This window comes from Alternaria postmessia (genome assembly GCF_024291825.1).
Source record: "Alternaria postmessia strain BMP 2775 chromosome Unknown scaffold_14, whole genome shotgun sequence".
In the NCBI taxonomy this organism is placed as follows: domain Eukaryota; kingdom Fungi; phylum Ascomycota; class Dothideomycetes; order Pleosporales; family Pleosporaceae; genus Alternaria; species Alternaria postmessia.
Genome location: NW_026260087.1, coordinates 203,585 through 223,138, shown reverse-complemented (window position 1 = coordinate 223,138; position 19,554 = coordinate 203,585). Strand labels below are relative to the sequence as shown.

At 51.7% G+C, this 19,554-nt stretch overlaps 7 protein-coding genes across 7 annotated transcripts; 5 read left to right on the top strand and 2 right to left on the bottom strand.

Moving 5' to 3' along the window:
• Positions 1-2,726: 2,726 nt before the first annotated feature.
• J4E82_003298 (uncharacterized protein) lies at positions 2,727-3,679 on the top strand (the record flags this gene model as incomplete). Its single annotated transcript, XM_051729587.1, has 3 exons — positions 2,727-2,824; positions 2,878-3,251; positions 3,300-3,679. The coding sequence occupies 3 exons, from the start codon at positions 2,727-2,729 to the stop codon at positions 3,677-3,679; spliced, it is 852 nt and encodes a 283-aa protein (XP_051590621.1).
• A 561-nt stretch (positions 3,680-4,240) lies between these two features.
• On the top strand, positions 4,241-5,518 carry J4E82_003297 (uncharacterized protein; the record flags this gene model as incomplete). The annotated part of the gene is made up of 1 exon (XM_051729586.1): positions 4,241-5,518. The coding sequence occupies one exon, from the start codon at positions 4,241-4,243 to the stop codon at positions 5,516-5,518; it is 1,278 nt and encodes a 425-aa protein (XP_051590620.1).
• A 2,524-nt stretch (positions 5,519-8,042) lies between these two features.
• On the top strand, positions 8,043-8,405 carry J4E82_003296 (uncharacterized protein; the record flags this gene model as incomplete). Its single annotated transcript, XM_051729585.1, has 1 exon — positions 8,043-8,405. The coding sequence occupies one exon, from the start codon at positions 8,043-8,045 to the stop codon at positions 8,403-8,405; it is 363 nt and encodes a 120-aa protein (XP_051590619.1).
• A 187-nt stretch (positions 8,406-8,592) lies between these two features.
• J4E82_003295 (uncharacterized protein) lies at positions 8,593-11,767 on the bottom strand (the record flags this gene model as incomplete). The annotated part of the gene is made up of 7 exons (XM_051729584.1): positions 8,593-8,736; positions 8,806-9,266; positions 9,333-9,489; positions 9,550-9,783; positions 10,462-11,026; positions 11,077-11,729; positions 11,762-11,767. 7 exons carry the CDS (start codon positions 11,765-11,767, stop codon positions 8,593-8,595), a joined length of 2,220 nt encoding a protein of 739 aa, XP_051590618.1.
• Positions 11,768-13,529: 1,762 nt separating this feature from the next.
• Positions 13,530-14,215, top strand: J4E82_003294 (uncharacterized protein; the record flags this gene model as incomplete). Its single annotated transcript, XM_051729583.1, has 3 exons — positions 13,530-13,714; positions 13,765-13,867; positions 14,024-14,215. The coding sequence occupies 3 exons, from the start codon at positions 13,530-13,532 to the stop codon at positions 14,213-14,215; spliced, it is 480 nt and encodes a 159-aa protein (XP_051590617.1).
• A 381-nt stretch (positions 14,216-14,596) lies between these two features.
• On the top strand, positions 14,597-17,178 carry J4E82_003293 (uncharacterized protein; the record flags this gene model as incomplete). Its single annotated transcript, XM_051729582.1, has 3 exons — positions 14,597-14,600; positions 14,689-14,882; positions 14,941-17,178. 3 exons carry the CDS (start codon positions 14,597-14,599, stop codon positions 17,176-17,178), a joined length of 2,436 nt encoding a protein of 811 aa, XP_051590616.1.
• A 431-nt stretch (positions 17,179-17,609) lies between these two features.
• Positions 17,610-19,238, bottom strand: J4E82_003292 (uncharacterized protein; the record flags this gene model as incomplete). The annotated part of the gene is made up of 2 exons (XM_051729581.1): positions 17,610-18,697; positions 18,755-19,238. The coding sequence occupies 2 exons, from the start codon at positions 19,236-19,238 to the stop codon at positions 17,610-17,612; spliced, it is 1,572 nt and encodes a 523-aa protein (XP_051590615.1).
• Positions 19,239-19,554: the final 316 nt, after the last annotated feature.

Below are 19,554 nucleotides of genomic sequence, written 5' to 3'. Positions count from 1 at the left end.
TGACCGCAGCGTACCTCAGTCAGCCAACATGGCTGATTCTTCAGAACACTCTTGCCACACAAACACGGCTTGGCTGTCAGAAAAGCGCACTTGGGGCATGGCTGGTCGTCTTGATGGCAGCTGTGGTCCAGTTGAGGATGACCGCAATCCTTGGGTCGCTCGCACTTGAAGCGACACGGCGGAGGCTTCGTACCACATGGTAACGGAGGTTGCAAAACGGTCCGTCCGCAATGGCAGCTGAGCTCATCGAAGATAGCATCGCGACATGTACCGCAAGGGCCCTTGTGACAGAGTTCCTGGCAGCGATGTTCGGGGTTGCCGCACTTCAGTTGCCGGCCACAGCTCCGAGTACATATATGCTCGGCTTCGAAGTTCTCGCGAGGCTGCCGAGGAGTTGAATCTAATGGTCTACCTTTGCGGCGATTTGACTGGCGCTCGGCAGCTTTCTTCTCACCAGCACAGCAGTGCTCGCCACACTCGTGACGGCCGCAGTTCAAGGATACTTTGCAGACACGCCTGCACTGGGGAGGCTCGTCTATTCCCTGATGGCATATGGTTCTAGATGAAGTGCGCCCGCATCTGCAGGAGATGTCGACGGTTTTCAGGCAAGACCGGCATTCGCCCTGATGGCAAAGCTGCTCACATTTGTGGCCACATGCAAGTGTCTGGCCACAAGGTTTGTCGCAATTCGGTATCGGGTCTTCGCATGTCGTTCGTGGCTTGCTAGACATGTCGCGCAAGGCAGTCTTACCACATGGGCAGCGTGTGACTACGTCGGGAGATCTCGGGCAATGAGGTGCTTTCGTATCTTGTGGGTGGCATTCTAGTTCGCAAGTGTGTTTCCCGCAGTCGAAAGAACGTCCGCAAAGATCAGGGCACTGGAACGATCCTACCCAGGTCTCTACCGTCGCACTGCCATCAGTAGCGACATGAGATTGGCTGCTCTGCTTCGCTTCTGCTCGGTCGTGACACAAGATGTCTTTCTGGCTCTGCCCACAGTAGCATCGCGCTGGCACTCGTACCTCACAGGCGCCACAAGGGCCATCGTGACATGGACGTTCACATCGATGTTCTCCACAAGGCATCAGCCCTCCGCAGACATCACCGCAGCTCCAACCTTGCTCGTAATCGGTATCAATACAACGACGGGTGACTGACTTCTTGCTACAGAAGCAGTGCTGTGTGGGGCCCATCAACCCGCAAGGCGGGCAAGGACCGGCATGACATGTCGATCCACAAGGGTGTGGGCAAGGCTTGGGGAGAACTCGGGGTCGTGAACATGTCTGACCACATGAGAAAGGTGGCAGACCAGGCGTTGATCGCGGATCGAGTTCCTTCTCACACCAACAGTGGAAGTTCTTGGGGAGGGTGTCCTTTGGTAGATTGCAGCCGGGACAGCGCCACTGCCTCGGGGGAGGCGTCTCTCCATCTTGCGTCTGTTGTCGCGCTGCTGCCGAGCCTTCATTTGTTGACCACTTCTTGATACACCCCAAATGAAAAACAGTCCAACACGTCCTACATGACCAGACACCCTTGGTGCGCCTTGTGACATCTTCAGTACAGATTGCGCATTCGTAGTGTCCATTGTCAATATCCTCGTGTGTTCTAGTGGCGATATCGGGTGCGGTCGATTTGGGGGCTTGCGGCTGCTTTTGACGTGGTGGTCGCGACTTGCGAGGGGCGATGGGTTGGCCAGGCTGAAAGGTTGGTGCATCTGCTTGTAATCCTCCTTGGGCTTCTGAGATGGCTGAAGCTGCATCGTCTTCTCCAGTCAATTGCCCACCAAATTGACGACCACCAGCAGCCATACGCTGTGGGAAACGCTCTGCGCCACCTCTTCCTCTACCACCCCGCCCACCCCCACGCCCACCTCTTCCTCCTCGGTGTGCTGCTTCTTGTACAGACGAGGGTACAAACTCGAGAGCGGCAGCGTTCGATTGCGAGGGTCTTGCACTATCTGTTTGGCCTCCTCGCCCTCGTCCTCTGCCACTGCGTCCGCCACCTCTCTGTGACGGTTGTGACGGTTGTGCTGGTTGCGCTTGCGTTTGCTGTGACTGGTCTGGTTGTGCGGCGGCATTTGCGTTTCCACCTCGATTCCGTGGGTGCCGCCGTCTTCGTGCTCCTCTTGAGACATCAGATGGGCCCGCGGCGGGTGGTTGTGGCGCAACTGTAGGAGTCGACATGGTGTGCGATTCGGTTGCGGTAATTTTGAGCGCTGGAATGACGGTTGTGGTATGTGGCCTTGGGCCGCCTAGGGTGAAAGGAAAAGAGTGATATCACGGGCTCTAGTAAATGTACGGCCTGTTGAACTGGTAAAGAGAAGGCGGCTGGTGTGGTGTTGTGACGAGAAGCTTTGCAGTGGCGAGCAGTTATACTGGAGAAAGAAGAGGCGGCGGAGGAAAGACACTAAGACAGACGGTTCCGGGATACGCAGGCGCAGTCATGAGTCAATTTCGACTCATATGTGCAAGCAGAGCGGCACGTTGGCTCGGGCACTCAAGTGCAGTGGCGCAGTGCAGAGGGCGAGCGAGCAAACAAATGATTGCTGCTCCGGGTGACTGTTAGGCATTGCATGGGAATTTACATGGGCCAGCGCGTCATACCCAGGGTCCGGCCAATCGAGACGGCGGCTAGTTCCGGGCGGTCATGGGCGCCGCGTTGGAGCTTCACATCGCGAACGACACCATCGGCCATCGACCTCGCCCACGCACATCTCCACCCACATCATGGTCAAGACACTCGTCGGCGCCCTCGCTCTGGCAGCGCTGCCCTCGGCCCTCGCCTTCCGCAACACGTCGCCCTTCTTCCTCTTCTCCACCGCCGAGTACGCATGCCAACAAGCAGCGCATCCTGACGTCTCCAAGCTAACAGCTGCAGCCTGCTAATCCCCAACAACGACGCCGTCATCGCCGAGTCATCAGAAATTACGGCCGACGTCCTCAAGGCCCTCGAACACTGTCCCACCAGGTCCTACGTCGTCGTTGAGCAAAGGGGAGTCTCCGCCGCCGACTATGCAGACGGCCGCGCCGCGCCACAGCTGAGCCGCTACATGGCTGGCCACCACGATCAAGTCAAGTCGACTGTCGCGATCCCAGATGTTGTCGGAAATGTCGATGCCGCAGCCATCACCCAACATCTCGTCTCCAAGTGCGGACAGGGCTTCAATGACGACGATACATGGTTCGCCAGGCAGACTTTGAAAGACCCATCGACTTCACACGCGCTTCGCATCGAGCAGCTCCAGTCTGATGGTAGGAACAATGCGTCCTGGACAATGGATTGAAGGCTAACAAGTGCAGATGCCACGCTCGAGAACTTCATCGTCAACGACGCCAAGTCCCAGGACTACACCGTAATCTACATCACCACTCCTCAGACCGAGGCGCAAGCCAAGGAGACGCTCGAGCACTACACATACGAGATGGACGCATCCTTCCCAGAGTCTGTGCAGATGGAGCTGAAGCGCGATCTTTCTTCGCATGCCAAGAGGGCAAACTCGACTGAAGGTGGTCTTTTCGAGAAGTATCAGTACTTCACACCCGGACTCTTCATGGGCTTCGCTGCCATCATCCCCTTGTTTCTCATCCTTCTGGTCGGCATCCGAGCCCTTACCAGTCTCGAGGTTTCATACTTTGCCTTTAGCAAGGAGATGGGCCCCAACGCGCAGAAGAAGCAGTAGACGTCTTTCGAATGCATCATGGAATTTGTTGGCGCGCAATGTATATCTTGTAAGTTAGTAGGCATGAGGAACCGGCGTTCATGTGGCTTTGGGTCTGTAGCGAAATACCAACATTGTAGTACCCAGGCTGTGTTGTTATCTGAGATCTTGCCATGCCGATAGCAGAAACCCTGCATATACCAAACTCGAAGTGTGGATTTCAATGCACGCTGCCGGGCCGTTCGGGCGTGCTAGACTGATGATGTTACCTGACCGGTTCCCCAACCCTTTACCGAGAACTCGACCTGCCGGAACAACCACTCACGTATGCAGTCAGCGCTAAGGCATGCATCCCCAGATACACGAAGATGGGATCTAAGTCCGATGTCTGGACACCGCTCCGATATAACATGTATATCTAAAGCTCTTTGTGCTCGAACCTTATCACAAGCCTCAACTGCTTTCTAGCGACAAACCATCGACTAGTCCACCCGAAGCCGTACATTTCATCGATCTAGTACTTCCAATAACACATTAGCAAAAGTATATCCAACGCGTTCTGCTATGGCTTTCCCAAAGCCGATGGATATCATCATCCTAGGTGGCGGCATAGCCGGCCTAACGACCGCTCTTTCCCTAACCAAGTTTGCTCCTGCCTCGTCCACACCAAACATCACCATCTTTGAGATCAGGCCAGAGCCTGCAACAATCGGCGGTGCTGTAAACCTCACACCCAACGCCCTACGTCTGCTTTCACATCTCGGGGCTCTTGATGAGATCCGCGCCAAAAATTATGGCGCAGAGTGTCTTGCAGTCGAAGTTTTCGACCTCTACACCAACGTCAAGATAGCAGAAAGCTCATTCAGAGGACCAGACGGAAAGGGATTGGGTGATCCTCCATTCACCGCTCTGAGAATCACGAGAGGAGAAGCGCTCAAAGGCGTGCTTGCTGCCATTGAGAAACATCCAAATATCAAGCTCACATGCGGCAAGAAGACGGTCAAGATCAACGAAAGCGACACTGGTGTGAGCATCGACTTCGAAGACGGAGGAAGCGCAAAGGCGGATATACTTATCGGATGTGACGGTATCCACAGCGTCACCCGCCTCAAGCACGTCGAGCCCGAGCGGAAAGCAATGTACAGCGGCATATGCAACGCCTTTGGCTTTGCACCCCGGCGAAAGATGGACTCCAGTCAAGACTATGAGCCTACGCATTTCGAAGTTAGCGGCATGAACTTTGGTCGTCGCGGCATGATGTTAACGTCCTTCCACGACCAAGCCCAAGAAAGCATCTACGTAGGCGCGCTGATGCAAGTCCCCGAGATCGCTGACCGAAACGGCTGGAAAGCAGCAGGAGCAGATGTGCAGAAGATCCGCGATGAAATGCTCGATCGCTACTCAGGTGCTGCGAACCCACAGATCGCACACTGGATTGAAGATGCAGAGGGTCTATATCTCTGGCCGGTGTTCACTCTTTCCAAAGGGGGCAAATGGGCTACTGACCGTGTTATGTTGATTGGAGATTCCGCACACGCCATGCCTCCACAAGGTGAATCTACAGGCATTGTCTTCGAAGATGGTGTCTTGTTCTCGCGCTGCTTGGCTAAATGGATCGAAGAGAAACGTGACGAAGGCGTACCTGTCAAGGAAGCTTTTGACGCGTATGAATCTCTAAGACGTGCAAGAATCGATACTGCTTTCGATGAGAGTCAAAGTGTTGTCAAGACGGTGCAGGATACGCCTTGGTTAGGGCATAAGATCAAGATGAATGTTGTGCCATGGTATCTTTGGTGGACGAGGAGTTATCGGGAGAAGCATTTCGTAGAGGACGTTACAACGTGCGATATCGGGTATTGATTGGCTGTGTTACTTTTGGGTTCGAAAGGTTCTGGAAGGGTCAACAGCTGCGTCAGAGGATCTATTGCCTGTCGCGTCCAGAGGCGAATAGGTCGAGGATGCCATTGGAAGTGACTTAATACCAAGGTACGGCCCGAAAAATGTAAATCATGTCCTTCATCTGGGTTCCCGATTCTCATTATTTTTGCCTCTCGATTGTCGGTTTTCTCAAAGCTCAGACGTAGGATCTTTTCTTGACGACTCTAGATGCATGGCTCGCTTGCCACAAGAAACCCTTTCCAAGATTCTTAACCGCCACCCCATGTCCTACTATTGTTCTTCAGCCCCTCTTGTTTGCCCATTACGTTCCAGCTCCACGGAGCCTCGAGTGTCTCTCATGATTCAGACATATGATGCAAGTTATATAGGGAATCTTCCCTGGTTTCCCTAACTGTCCTACTAGCTACCATTATTTACGATTTTGTTTCGCATACATCATTTTGGACGCTCTTAGACCTCTCAACTACATAATGCGGCCCTTCTTCGATGCGTCAGAATTTCCTTCCTTTCGCTCTCTTTCAGACGATACAAGATGGTACCGTGCACTACAGTCAAACTGCACTATCGGTCCTACTACAAGTCCTATCTCAAATCCTTTCACAAGCCTTCTTTCGATCCGAACGACAGTTTCAAAACCACTTCTCGAATGCCACAACTCGGCTGTAGCTACGCCAACATTGAAATTATGGACTTGATGGAGAATGCGGTTAACGATGGCTGAACTTGGCGCGTACCAGACTAATGAGCTACGGTGATGGAAAAAAGCAAAACAACCTCGACTTATTAGAAAAGGATAAGAGGGACTTGGGGCTGTTTGACAATGAAGATCCAGATGAAGATGTAGCAGAGAGTGCAATGTATAGTGGACTGTGCCAACTTCGTACTGTACTTCTCGCTGTAATATTGGTGAAAAAGAACAAAGTACTACAATCTGAATTATAGCAGCGTAATCGATCCACCATTTGTATACACATCCACCAGATACATTCCACGACAAGCCTCTTCTGAAGTTTCCTGAAAGTCACGCATCCCTTTGAAGCATACAGAAGAAATGCGTGCTCGGAACATTCCGGGTCCTCCGTCTTGTTCAATCAACTCGCTTGCCCACAGGTCTTACTACCCTTATACCAAGCAAATAAGACACCATGCCTGCACAACTCAACTTAACCCAACCCACCCACTTACCCCATCAAGCAACTACAGCTTTTCTATCGATTGCTGCAACACAACCACCTTGATCCATGAACATCTCTAGACGAGAAAAAAAGCGAGTCGCAGCGCAGCGTACCGGCACTGCTGCACGGGATGTGGCAAGTGGCGCGCCGTAATTGGCTCAAAGCCGGGTTGCTTGCGCTGGAGAGTGGATTGTCACACCGGTACACTTACCCGGTACATATTGGCATCGAGCCGCGTGGTGTCAAGTTGTTAGGTTGTTCCCTGTTGTCGTTGTATTGAAAGGCATGCAATGGTGTGGATTAAAAGAAAAGGTGTGGGAGGAATAGGGAAAGTGAGATCCTTGAGCTGCAGCAAGGTACCTAGGTACTTTGGAGGGGTAAAGTTGGCTTGGGCTGGGTTGGTGGAAATGAGCGAGCTATTGAACACCGGCGTCACTGCTACAGCAAAAGACTCCCTGCGATTCGGGATCTAGTGTGGGTTTTGTGGAAGCAGGAGGTTTGGAAGCTTCCAAGGGCTTTGTTAAGTAAAGACTGTGAGAGAACTGTGTTGTGGAAGGCGTTCTGCGGCTCCGCACCAAGCGCTGGTGCATGATGGTACCAAACTTCAAAGGAAACCGGTTCCTTGTGGACTCCACACCCTCTCCTCACTCACATGCGAACAAGGAGAGCACAATGACACAACATCTGCAATCGACGCTTCAACCCTTGACGTTCGGCAAAATCGTGGGAGAGCTTCGTGCCGTCCCTAGCCTTCGCTACCATCTCTCTTTCCAAAGTTCTCCCGCTTCGACCCCGTGCCACACGGCTGCATGAACGGCCCCAACTCCTAGCAACCCACTACTCTCAACGCCGCGTCCGAAGCTCCCAAAGAGGACCCTTAGCGCTTCATGTGATCGCAATCTACTGCATAATCACCAGGCTAAGTATACGTTTGCAGCCGTTCCAGTAATCTACAGTCGAAATGTCAGCCTGCCATATACGGAAAACCGCCCCACCCTCAGTAGTTGAGCCGGCCAGGGTCGGTAAAGGACCCATGAGCTTGGTGTCTTTACCTCTAGCCTGCGGTAGAAGGCATAGAGGTGGTAGGTTTATGGATTGAACGTTTGTACGATGACTCGCTGGGAGCGACTGCCCTCTCGAGAAAGCATTCAAGCTGGAGTCTTGGCGGAAATGGATACCTCGGCATCTTGCGGATCTGTTTAGTATAGCATCAAGTTTTCAGGACCAAAAAACTACCTTCATTGATAGCATCAAACAACAATTCAACAAACTGTCCAGCCACCAAGACGATACACAAATCATCACCGACCATGGCGCCGAAAAACTTCCGCAACACTTACACGCCACCTTCGCACCCACATCTCAAACCCATCATCATCTGCGGCGTTGTCATGGCGCTCTCTGCCGCTCCTGTACCGGCCATGTTCCGCCCTGACAATTTCGGCTCACCACTCCCGGAGAACGTTGCTACAGCCGGCCGATGGATCCAAGCTGGCTTGTTTTACTTCCTTTTTGGCGCGCATGCAGTTGAGACGGTCATGTTTATGAAGCGACTGAAAGAGCACGGTGTTGGCTTCATGAGTGCAGCGTGGTGGAAGTGGGTAGGAACTTGTTTTGTTGGAGGACAATTCTGCTTCAAGCATTTTGACAGGGTGGTGGGTAAGCAGCTGTAGATGGAGCTGCTATATACGGGAAGGGTTAGAAGAGAAAGAAGGCACGACAATAAAGATGATATGTTAAGGTCATTTGAGGTTACGTGAATAGTGGAAGAGGGTGTACAAACTGGATTTACCTAGCCACCTGTGTGGATGAGCACTCTTTCTCTTTTCCGAGCAGATCCTCCAAAGCGTGTCTCCCACTTTACACTGTCGTCACGTTTTTCCCGTTCAAAACGTCCAAGAACGCTGTGTAAGCGGACTTTTTCTGGAAGTTATCCGTCCACAGCAATGCAGACCCCTCTCCGTTGAAAGTACCTGGAACCCAAGAATACTTGTCCGCGATACCCTAGAGTTAAACAAGTCAGCGCAAAATCTCCAAGCCAAACAGACTGTGAATGCAATAAAAGTAGCTTACCCATATGGTCATGCCAACACAACGTTGCACATTGATGCAACTCTGGGCAATTCTCGCCCAAGCTGCTGCCGCATCCGCCAACTTCTGCGTATTGCTCGGGGTACGGGATCGTACGTCGAGCTCCGTATACGCAACATCGACACCTAGGTTCGCATAATCTTGCAGCACTTTGGTCAATACAGCAACACTCGGTGTTACTTCACTCTGAGTGCCAGTCGGCTCAGAAACCAGGTGACCCTGTAGACCCACGCCATCGATCTTGACACCCCAGGATTGCACGAGTTTGACAATTCGGAGGGCGCCGAGGTGCTTGGCCGTGCCGTATTCGAGGTTGTAGTCGTTGTAGTAGAGTTTTGCCGATGGGTCGGCAGCTGCGGCCATGCGGAAGGCGATGGGAAGGTACTGCTCCCCGATTAAACGGAGGAAGACGTTGTCTCTGTTTGTACCGTCTTCATTGAGAGCTGTTGTGTGATTAGCTGGCTATTCCTTACTTCATTTCGGTTATCTCGTTTCATCAATCTTCCTACCTTCGTTGACGACGTCCCAGTGAGTGCACTTTCCCTTGTATCTACCCATGACCTGTTTGATGTGGTTTTCCATTACGCTCATCAATGTAGCATTGTTGTTGATTTGGTTCACCCAACCCGGCAGTTGACTGTACCAAACCAACGTATGGCAGCGCATCTATGACAATCATCAGCTCAAACTCCCATAGGAGGTTGCGTGATGACGAAGAAAACTTACCTGCTTTCCATTTTGCGTCGCAAAGTTCGCGATAGCATCTGCACTTCCCCAGTTAAACTGACCCCGGTTGGGTTCTGTGGCATCCCATTTCATCGCATTCTCAGGCGTAATGGAACCAAACTCTGCACTACGGATAATGTTTTGCTCAGTGTTGTCATTGCGGATCGTCAAAGAAGTGCCGATGTATGAACGGCCTCGCGCCTTGATGGCAGCATCAAGCGCTGTAGCTGTTTGCTGCCGAGGGTCGAGAGGCGTGCATACGGCGATGCTACCAAAGGCAAGAAGAGCACTGAGTGTAGGTAGATGCATTGTGAGGATTGTTCGTGCATCCCATGATGGGAGTTGGGGAGCGACTCTAAATAGCTAATCCATCATCCCAGTTGATAGGTGATCCCAACCTGGGTTTCCATCTGATGATCTCGAGATACGATGTAAATACCCGCCTTGACATGTGTTATATAGATTGCGATACCCGTATAGCTGTTTTCCATAGTGGCGATCATACTGGGCAGATCTGGCACAAGCATGTACAACGTGTGTGGGACATGCAAGAGATATCGGAGAAATTAAAGATCGTTAAAAGCAAGGCCGATGGGCTTGGTATCTGCTGAGTGGGCGGGGGAAGGGATTCTTTCGGATAGCCTTTTAGCCTCTTTATCCGCTCGATACCCACTTCATACACCTCACGGCAACACTGACAACCTGTATGACCGACCTGAGAACTATCGTTCAGATGGCTGAGGCTCATTAGACGGAGTTTCTAGCAGTCAACTCAACCAGAAAGTCGACGTTATAAGCCACTCCGCCATCAACGACATAGCTACCGGAATTCTTGACTTGGATGTCGAATCGACGAATGATCTTGCAGGTCAGCGAACTAGACCGCTGAATGGCTTTATACGGGGAACTCACCTCTGGTAACAACTTGTACATCTCTAACTTCGCAACATCTTTGCCTAGACATATTCTAGAGCCGATACCGAATGTAAACTGAGCCGCCTCCAGCTCAAAGTTTCTCTTTTCGCTCTGCAACCACATATCAGGCTTAAAGTCCTCAGCATCTTGCCCGTAGAAGTCTTTGTCACGTTGGACAGTATATGCATGGCTGGTTACATCCATTCCACCAGGTACATAATGTCCATCAATGACTTTACCCTCTTTTGGTATCACTCTAGGGAACAGGTTGGGGGCCGGTGGGAAGAGGCGAAGACCTTCTTTGATGCATGCAACAAAAAACGGGAGATGCTGGAGGGTCTCGTCGTAACGGATGGGTGTTGATAGAAGGCCAGACGACTCTGCTGCATCCAGCTCAGTCCGAACACGTGCAAGTGTAGAAGGGTTTGTCAAGATTAGTCGGAGGATACATCCTAGCGCCGTACCAGTGGTGTCTGCTCCAGCTTGATAGAGAAGTGTGACATGAGCACGCTTTTGCGTTGGAGTCAGTGGAGAGCCATCTGAGTAACGGGCATCAAGGCAGCTAAACACGATGAGTACAGAGCAGTAGTCAGGCACATGTTGTATACTTACTGCTGCAGGAAGTCTGGCCTCCCTTCAAATGGTTTCTCCTTGTTCTGCTGCTCCCGCCTGGTAACTTGACGGTCCGCTTCGCCCATCAACCAGCCCATTCCATAATCATTGGATGTAGTTGGTAGTAGCAAGGAACCTACAACAGGCAGTCGCAGAATCCTTTCCCTGAAGAATCGACACCTCCCTGAGAAGCCGAAGAATGTCAGGCCCTTGCGCCAGTTGGTCAATAGATACTTCTCATCGCGCTGATTCTCGACACTACCAAAGGGTTGGGTGAATGAGATGATGCTGAGGATGTCTGCCGCAAATTCCGCAACCTTGTCGGAGAGGCAAATGGTGCGCTTAGCTTCCGCATGTTCTTTCAGCTTCTTGATAAGAAGAGAGACCTGTTCATCGAAGCGAGGTTCCCATGCATTCTTCAGTGGACCAATAGACCATGGCGCATTCGACAAAGCTTTGCGCAAGACACGATGCTTCTCGCCGTCTATCGTAGAAACCAAATGCGGGGGACCCAAAGCCCCACTATCATACATGCCGCCCCTTGTGTTGCATTGTGGATCTCGATAGATGTCCTTGAGGGCGGAAGGCTTGGGGAAGAGCAGCATCGTAGGAGAGATGCGAATGGGGCTGTCCGCTACGCTTGTGGTTAGAACCTACGGCTGTAGGGAACTCGAGGGCCGCTTACTTCCATATTTCTCTACCAAGTACATAAAGAACTGAGGCTCTTTGTGCAATACAGAGACTATGGCCCCAAAGACAGAGAATGAGGACGCATACCATGGCCCTGGGAACTTTGAAAGAGGATGCAGTTTCTGCATGTAGAAGATTCGACCAAGTGTTGCTGTCAAGAGTATCACAAGCGTAGCGATACTTGCGTTGAGAGCCTTCGCAACAAGATCTGTCGTATCCATCACTGCCATCATGCCCACGACTTGCGTGCACAAACTGTTGATCAATGGTAAGAAGAACACAGGACAGAGGGATGAAAGCAAAACGAGTCGCTAGAGATGATTATATTGCTCGACAGGACTCCTCTTCGCCCACCCACCCCACACTGGCTGCATGTTCTTCGTCCTCCATGAGGGGTAAACCCATGTCATACCGGCATACAGGGTGCAAAGACAAGGAAAGTTGTCGTTCTGGGGAACGCTCGTCACTGCAGCTGCAACACTGTGACAGGTCAAGCCTATCGTATCCGCGCTGTGGTGGATGCCTACCCTCGGCGCGTGTGAACATATTGAGTGCCTCCACCGAACCAAGCAAAACACCTGTCTGAGCAGCTGCGAATTAATCAAAACTTTGCTTACGAAACGACCCTAGTTGATTAGCTACGACTGTTTGAGGACTGTGAGTGAAGCTTAGGCGAGTCGGCGCATATCACGCCTCATTCATGTGTTCTGAGGGGCTGGCTGGGGTGATATGCAGGTGGCATGCGGGAATCCTAACGGGAGGAAATACGCGTCTTTGCCGCAGCCACTGCTACATGGATGGGGCGGAACGAACCTCAGTCATCACCTAATCTGGCAAGACGCGTAGGTCCAGTATGCGTCAATGATTGCATGGGCGCAAAGACATAGCATGGCGAATATGAGGAGGTTGGAAGAAGAAAGTTGCCGTGTACGACCAAGGCACGACCAGACCGGGCAGGTACGTCATCTACCTAGCTTTCTTAAACGGGCAAGTAGGGGCTCGAGCCATCGATTCCGGCGACTTCGAGTGAAAAGCATCAGGCTCAACGAACTCTCTTTGACATATCGGGAGTGCATAGTCATCATCCTTTCTCGGCTCACACGCCATGTACTGTGCCAACACATGATTCATCCAAAGTCAGTTGAGAGACCGCTACAGCACCGAGACGACGTCAGGGCGCAAATGATGTTGAGAGCATGTTGGCGCGAAAATCATGTTCAGACAAAGATGGCGTTAGGTTAGACATTGTGTTCACCTGAGTTTCTGGCGCAGTTATCTACAGGTGCACCAAACCTGACGCATTTGGCAACTGGGTTATTCTGACCAATCAGGACTGCTTGCAAGGACCCCGCCCCTTTTGCTCTTCTGTGTCTGCGTCTTTCGCCAACCAGCAGACTTCGCTATGGCCTCCATTGACAGTGACCACACCTATATTTCTGGATAGTACAGCTTGTTCTTGTCATGTTTTGCCGCTCCAAGATGGCACAATGACCTGCCGCCTGCGACATGTGCGCCGTCCTTCCGTGTGAATCTTGGTTATCTGCGGTAGTGTGATGTAACAACACACAGGGACAGCACGTCTGGACCCCGAGTGCATAGAACAATCCGTAGCGATGCCTGGTACTGAACCAAGAGTAGAAACCCACTTTACCGCCCTCACAGGCTCCGGCTCTCTAAAGCGGGGTTCCGAGAGGAGCAGGTTATAATCCTTGAACGCTTTCCTATCTCATGGGCTAGACACACGAAAGACAAGACCGTACACCATGTCAGATATCAACCCTTTGGATGTCTTGGCCATCAAGAACGTCGTATCGCGGTATTGTCAGGCTCTGGATCTGAAGGACTTCGATCTGCTGGGCAAGGTCTTCGTACCGGACGTTGAAGCCAGCTACCCCTTCAATGAAGCCATACAGAGCCTTGACGAACTGAAGGATGCGATCAAGAACCGGTAGCTTTATCCTCCGTAGATTGGCAAGGATGATGTCTGACGATACACAGCCTTGGACCGATCCGAACACATCACAACCTCACCACACAGACCATCACATTCAGATCCGATGCGCAGACGGCCCGGGTAGTGACGTATTTCCAAGGGGTTCACGTAAGTACTCTGTTTCAGTTCTCAATCCCAGCTCGGTTAGTGCATCCCACATACACTCAAAGTCTCGTGTATGCGCTTGGATTGTGTGACAACTTAGCGTGTCGCATACGTATCTGTATTCAGCCTACGCTTGAATTCGAGTACTAAATTTTGCAGTTCGGACAAGGTCCCCACGAGGGCAAGATGCTATGCGCGTATGGCAAGTACGTGGACGACATGGTAATGCTAGAAACGAAGCAAAGTGACTTCGATGGTGTGCGCGGTGCAAGTGGTATCTGGAGGATCAAGGACAGAACGGTAACCTTCACCCAGCGAATTGGAGACGAGAAGATCATGAAGGAGCATTGAGGGCTGAAATATTGTGATAGAGACTGCTGTTGCCTTCGCAGCACCTAGCCCACAAATGATGATGGTGCCTCCTTCCCTACCAAAGCAGTCAAGAGCTTTAGCCATGTGATGCTGTTGCGTACCTTCAAGGCTCCTTGCTTACCTTCCAGTAACTGTTTTCTTGGCTCAGTCACTCTCACCAGAAGCAATAGTTTGCTATCGCTAATCATTCCAGCTATCCCATTACCACCATTGCAGTGTTACTATCGCTTACACACGCCGAGATATTCTTCACAACTGCAATGGCGCCGCCCGAGACGACTGGCAGGTTCCCATCCAAATGCGACAAAGCACGAGAGACTGAAGAGGCATTCAATTAGGACTTGTGCAACATATGGATTGATGAGTAACATGGCCGTCGCTGTTGCAGTCACCAGCTAACAGGTTCAGTCATGGAAGCTGCGCATCGAATAACTTCTATAGACTCCGCGCAGAGTGGTCCCACTCACCCTACCGCAGCGATGAGATCGAAGCATACAACAAACCATCTGACGAAGTTGGCACCAGAGCCACATGCTGCATCGTTTACATCCGCAACTTCTTACGTACTCCACACGACTTTGTCTACTGCATACATGGGCCTGCGAATCTTGTAAAGTTTCACTCTGGCTTGCACGGAGGAGACGCGGTATGTTGGGTTAAGCATCGAGTTGTGATCGAAATGACGCTAATCGTACGCATTACAGTACAACGGCCCAGTCCTCGCGTCGGTTGTATCGCTACTCGGACAGACAGTCGTACACGATGGTCAGAGAATTCCGCCAATCTGTTGGAACAGGTTCGACAGGGTACGCAAGCAGCCAGGAAAGCAGAACAAGATTCGCTGGTCGTACATGTTTGAGACAGCAAGATTGGCATGGAGCAAGATGACTTTTGACGCCAGGTCCCTGCAGTTACTCGAAGAGTCTCTAGCAACTGCTACCAATCAGATAGGCTATCCAGAGACTGAGGAGACATGGGGGGAAGGCGCCATTAGCGCGAGCCAGAGAACGAGCCAGGAGGCGAGAAGCATTGCTATCGAGATGAATCTGAAGTTACTCAAAAAGAAAGATGATGACGACGAGATCCTCTGCTTCCTCAAAAATGAGCTGCATGGTCGGCAGTTGCGATTGCAACGACACAAACTTTCGGACGAGCAAACCCGCCTTCTCAATCAATTTGGGGAGATTCTCGACGAGTTTGACTACTTATGCAGCCCCGACAATCCAGATGATGCAGATAGCAAAGCTTTTGAAAGAAAAAAGGCTTTGCTGACTACAGAGAGGGACGATCTGATCAAACAAATACAATATGAGATCACCAAACCCTCTGAAGCATCCGATACGGCCAGATCTTCAACTTCGTCTCTAAAGTCGCTCCAGGGAGAGGACGAACATATGCCTGTGGAACAAGACCAAAATACGCCAATGACCAAGGATGAGCCTACATGTCTGAGTGAAAGCAACCTTGACGCTATACGGGAATTCTGCTCCGTTACTTTCGCCAGTGTCGACCACGCCAAGGAAGTGCTTGCAATTTTCAATTACAATCTAAAGGAAGCTTTAGATTTTCACTTCGAAGACCAAATGGCCGACCAGAAGGCTCTAGATTCTGCTGATCCTAAGATGGATGTCGATTCAGAAGAGCTGGCAAGAGCCGTGCAATCCAGTCTTGAACCTGAATCTGAACCTCCTGGCGGTGAACGGAATGTTGCAGCTAATGATTGGGCAACGAACTACGAGTCTAAAAGGGATGCACAGTCGCCCAGTGAAGAAGACTCTACCAAAACGAAGGGCGAGGAGCAACTCACGGAAGACACTTCCCGAACGGGTCGCTCTCACGCCGGCCAACCCATCCTACTAGATGCTCAGGGAAATTTTAAATCACACTTGCATACAGAGCCTCCCCCGAAAAGTTTGTGGGAACAATACCGAGCTATGCGCGAGAGATTGCATGTACAGTACTACGGTTCCAGCACGTGGTTCGATGACCCGGATCCCCTCCGGGGCGTTCCTGCCAGGGAAAGGGCTGAGCACGATGACAATGCAGTTTCGAATGTGGATACCGATAACTCTGGAGGGCACAAAGATGTTGAGCAGGAAAAAGCAGCTATCGAATACCGTGCAGATGCTGAAATGGCAATTAAGCTCGAGGCTGAGGAGCGAGAAGCCCAAGAGAGAAGAGACCAAGAACATGCGAGATCGCTGCACTCACAGCTTAACGCACTAGATGAAGCAGAACAAGCCGCCAATGCAGATGGGTTCGGTGAAATAGCTGAAGAAAGGGCAGAAGGAACAGCCGCAACCACGCTGTCCAATGTGACAGTGCATGCGTTGGGGCAGAACACCCAAGATAACAACGATTCTACACGCAATAACCACAGCCCTGCACAAAGTGAGAAGGATTCTGTGATGGGTGACGACAAAGCTCCGTTCAAGATGGACCTTGACCGCGTCATGGAAGAAGCGGAACATAACAACAGACAGAAGGTGGAGCAGGGGGATACCGAATCCAACTCCTTCGTCGACCCACGGGATCTTGAGAAAACGGCAAACCATTCAGACGACGTCGAGATAGAACAACGCAAGTACCTATTCGACTCAAAGGAAGAGGGAGATGGTTGGTACGACAGTGACCGAGACCGGATGGATATCTATGGTAAAAACATGGTCGGCTCTGAGTCAGGCGCGCATGGCGAAGAGCCAACGTTCACACCGAGCGAAAACAGAGATGCCTTTATGAGCTCGGCTACGGACGACAAGCAGCAGACTTTTGGCACCAATGAGGAAGAAGTACAATGCACGGAAAAAGAAAAGTTCGATTCGCCCATGGTATTCAAGCCGAATGAGGATGTGGACATAGACGCTGAAGACGACGATGTCAAAATCCTCAAAGTCGATGAAGACGACGATGTTGACATGGGCGGCGAGAGTTCGAATTACTAGTAGGCTTTCGCTTAGCCTCTTGTCTACGGATGATATGCAACGGGGCTTACGACAGGTGGCTAGAGAGATTATAGGGTAGCATTATACATTGGTAGTCCTCATCTTCTCCATGCTTCGCATTTCACCCGAGGCAATCAGTACCAGTCAAAACTCAGAACAAAGTGTTTTTTCTATTTCAACACTTAAGCTAGCAGGACTACAACGTAAAGTGCCCACAGAATGCAAGGGTATAGGACCACACACGGTCAAGTGGTGACGATGTAAGAAAGATCTATAGACCCCGGGATCCCGTCCAAGCGGGTGATGCGTAGAAACATCTAAGTACATATTTCGTTACTCGTATCTCTCGTATGCCTATAAGCAGTACGCAAGCTCATCATACTTGGTGGCCGTGTCAACGACCCAAGGATACTAGAAGTCACATCCATTGACTACTCATTATCCAAGAACTCTACCATAACACTGGCACCCTTGAGTCCGGCGGCTTCGACCGTGTCGTCGACGTGGTCGAGGAGGTTCTTGCCCATGAACGCCAGATCGAACTCAGCTCCTTGCTTGCCTTCCCAGGGCACGTCGGACTTGATCCATTCGTAGACACGGCGAACAGGGTCTGTAAGGTTGAAGCGGCGCACAATCGGACGGCCTGACGGGCCACGGAACTGGATGCGAGTCGTGACCTTGGGATCAGTAACGGTAGGCTCGGTATGAGGAGCATGTGCGGAGATGGCAGCGAAGACAGGATTCGAAGGAGCTGCCTCGGGCTCAGCTGGCGGCTCAGAAGCGACTTCTTCGGCCTTGCCCTTGCCCTTGATGTTGTCTGTAGACTTGGTGAGAGCATCTGGGTCATCGTCCTTCGGCCCCTTGCCGTTATCCATGCTGTTTTGTAGCGCCATCTCCAGCATCTCCTCTTCTGTCATGCGACCGACATCCTTCTTCTTAGACTCAGACTTCCGCTTCGCTACAGGGTTCTTCGCATTGACATTGAGGCTGTAACGGTCGAGGAACTCATGAAGCTGAGCATGGAACTCAACTGGTTCGGGTATCGGTGGTCCCGACCAGACCTTGACTTGCTCGCCTGTTCGTGGGTCAACGATGGCGATGTGGGGGTAGGCGTCAGAACTGTCACGGGCGTGGAAGTAGTAGTTCATGTACTGCTGTCCACGCTGATCATCCTTTGCATACTGCATGAAGATGAAGTTCTCTCGCACAGTTGCCTTGATATCGTCATTCTTCCAGATATCCCTGTTAAGGCGCTGGCAGTCGAAGATTGCCGGGTCTTGGATGTTGACAAGCAGCCACTTTTCTTCGTCCTTGCCCATATCTCGCGCCTTTTCCCACGATCCTTGGTACATGATCTCAAACGGTGGTCGGAATAGCTCTGCGAGCATGTTCATCTTAGAAGACTGCTCTGAAGCACCGCCAGTCGCGGTCGCAAGCTCGCGTCGCCGGGTGCTCGAATCGGTCGTGTTATCCCAGACATTGGTATGGGTTGTGTGCTGGTTGAAGATACCGGCGCGGCCTTCATCAGATGGGTCAGCAAAGTCCGAAAACTGTATATATGAGGTTTGTGGCATACCTGTCCGCCGACGAGCAAGCTGCTCCTGGACCATAGCATCAAGATCTTCTTCGTCATCGGCAGGCCCCCAGTTTGAGCCTGGGCCAACAAGTGTTTCCACTCTTCGTTCTATGGGCGCGCGAATCTCATCATTGCCAGCGCCACCGGCGGCGCCGCCGCCGCCGCCATACATCTCTTCTTGTAACCTCCGTGCCATGGCTTCATCGTCTTCCACGCCTGGTTGTGCCCGTGTGGACGGCGCGTTGCCTTGTGGTGCGGGATCAAAGTCCATGTCATCATCGGAGTCGATATTGATGGGATTCTGTGCGGAGGCGGCTGCTGAGGGCTGTGATGGCGCAGCAGGAGCATCGGCAAGTCCAGGAGAGTCGAAGAAGAGTTGTATGGCCTGCTCCAAGTTGCCATCTGTTAGGCGCAAGTACTGAGCAGCCTGCTCTGGGCTGCAGGACGTGATGCCGCAGAAGTTGGCAACATTTTCCTCATCCATCTTGGGCGAGTGTATGTGTTCCGCCCTCTGGTGTTTAAGTTTGGTATTGAGTTTAGGCGGGGGAATGCGTCTCTTTGACCTGTGGAATAGGTAGCGGAGGCCTTTGTGACGGTGGTGTGCTATTCCGAATGCGCTGATTGGGTCGCAGAGGGTATTTCGGTCGTCGAGCGTGTGTCAGGAATTGTGTGTGGCGGTCGCGACTGTAATCGAGGTAGAACCGTGGTGGGGCAGTTCATGTACCCATCAAAGTCCGACGACAGCTATCGAGGTGCGCGCACAAAGGTATGGCAATGATATGTGAGGCGAATAGACGCGA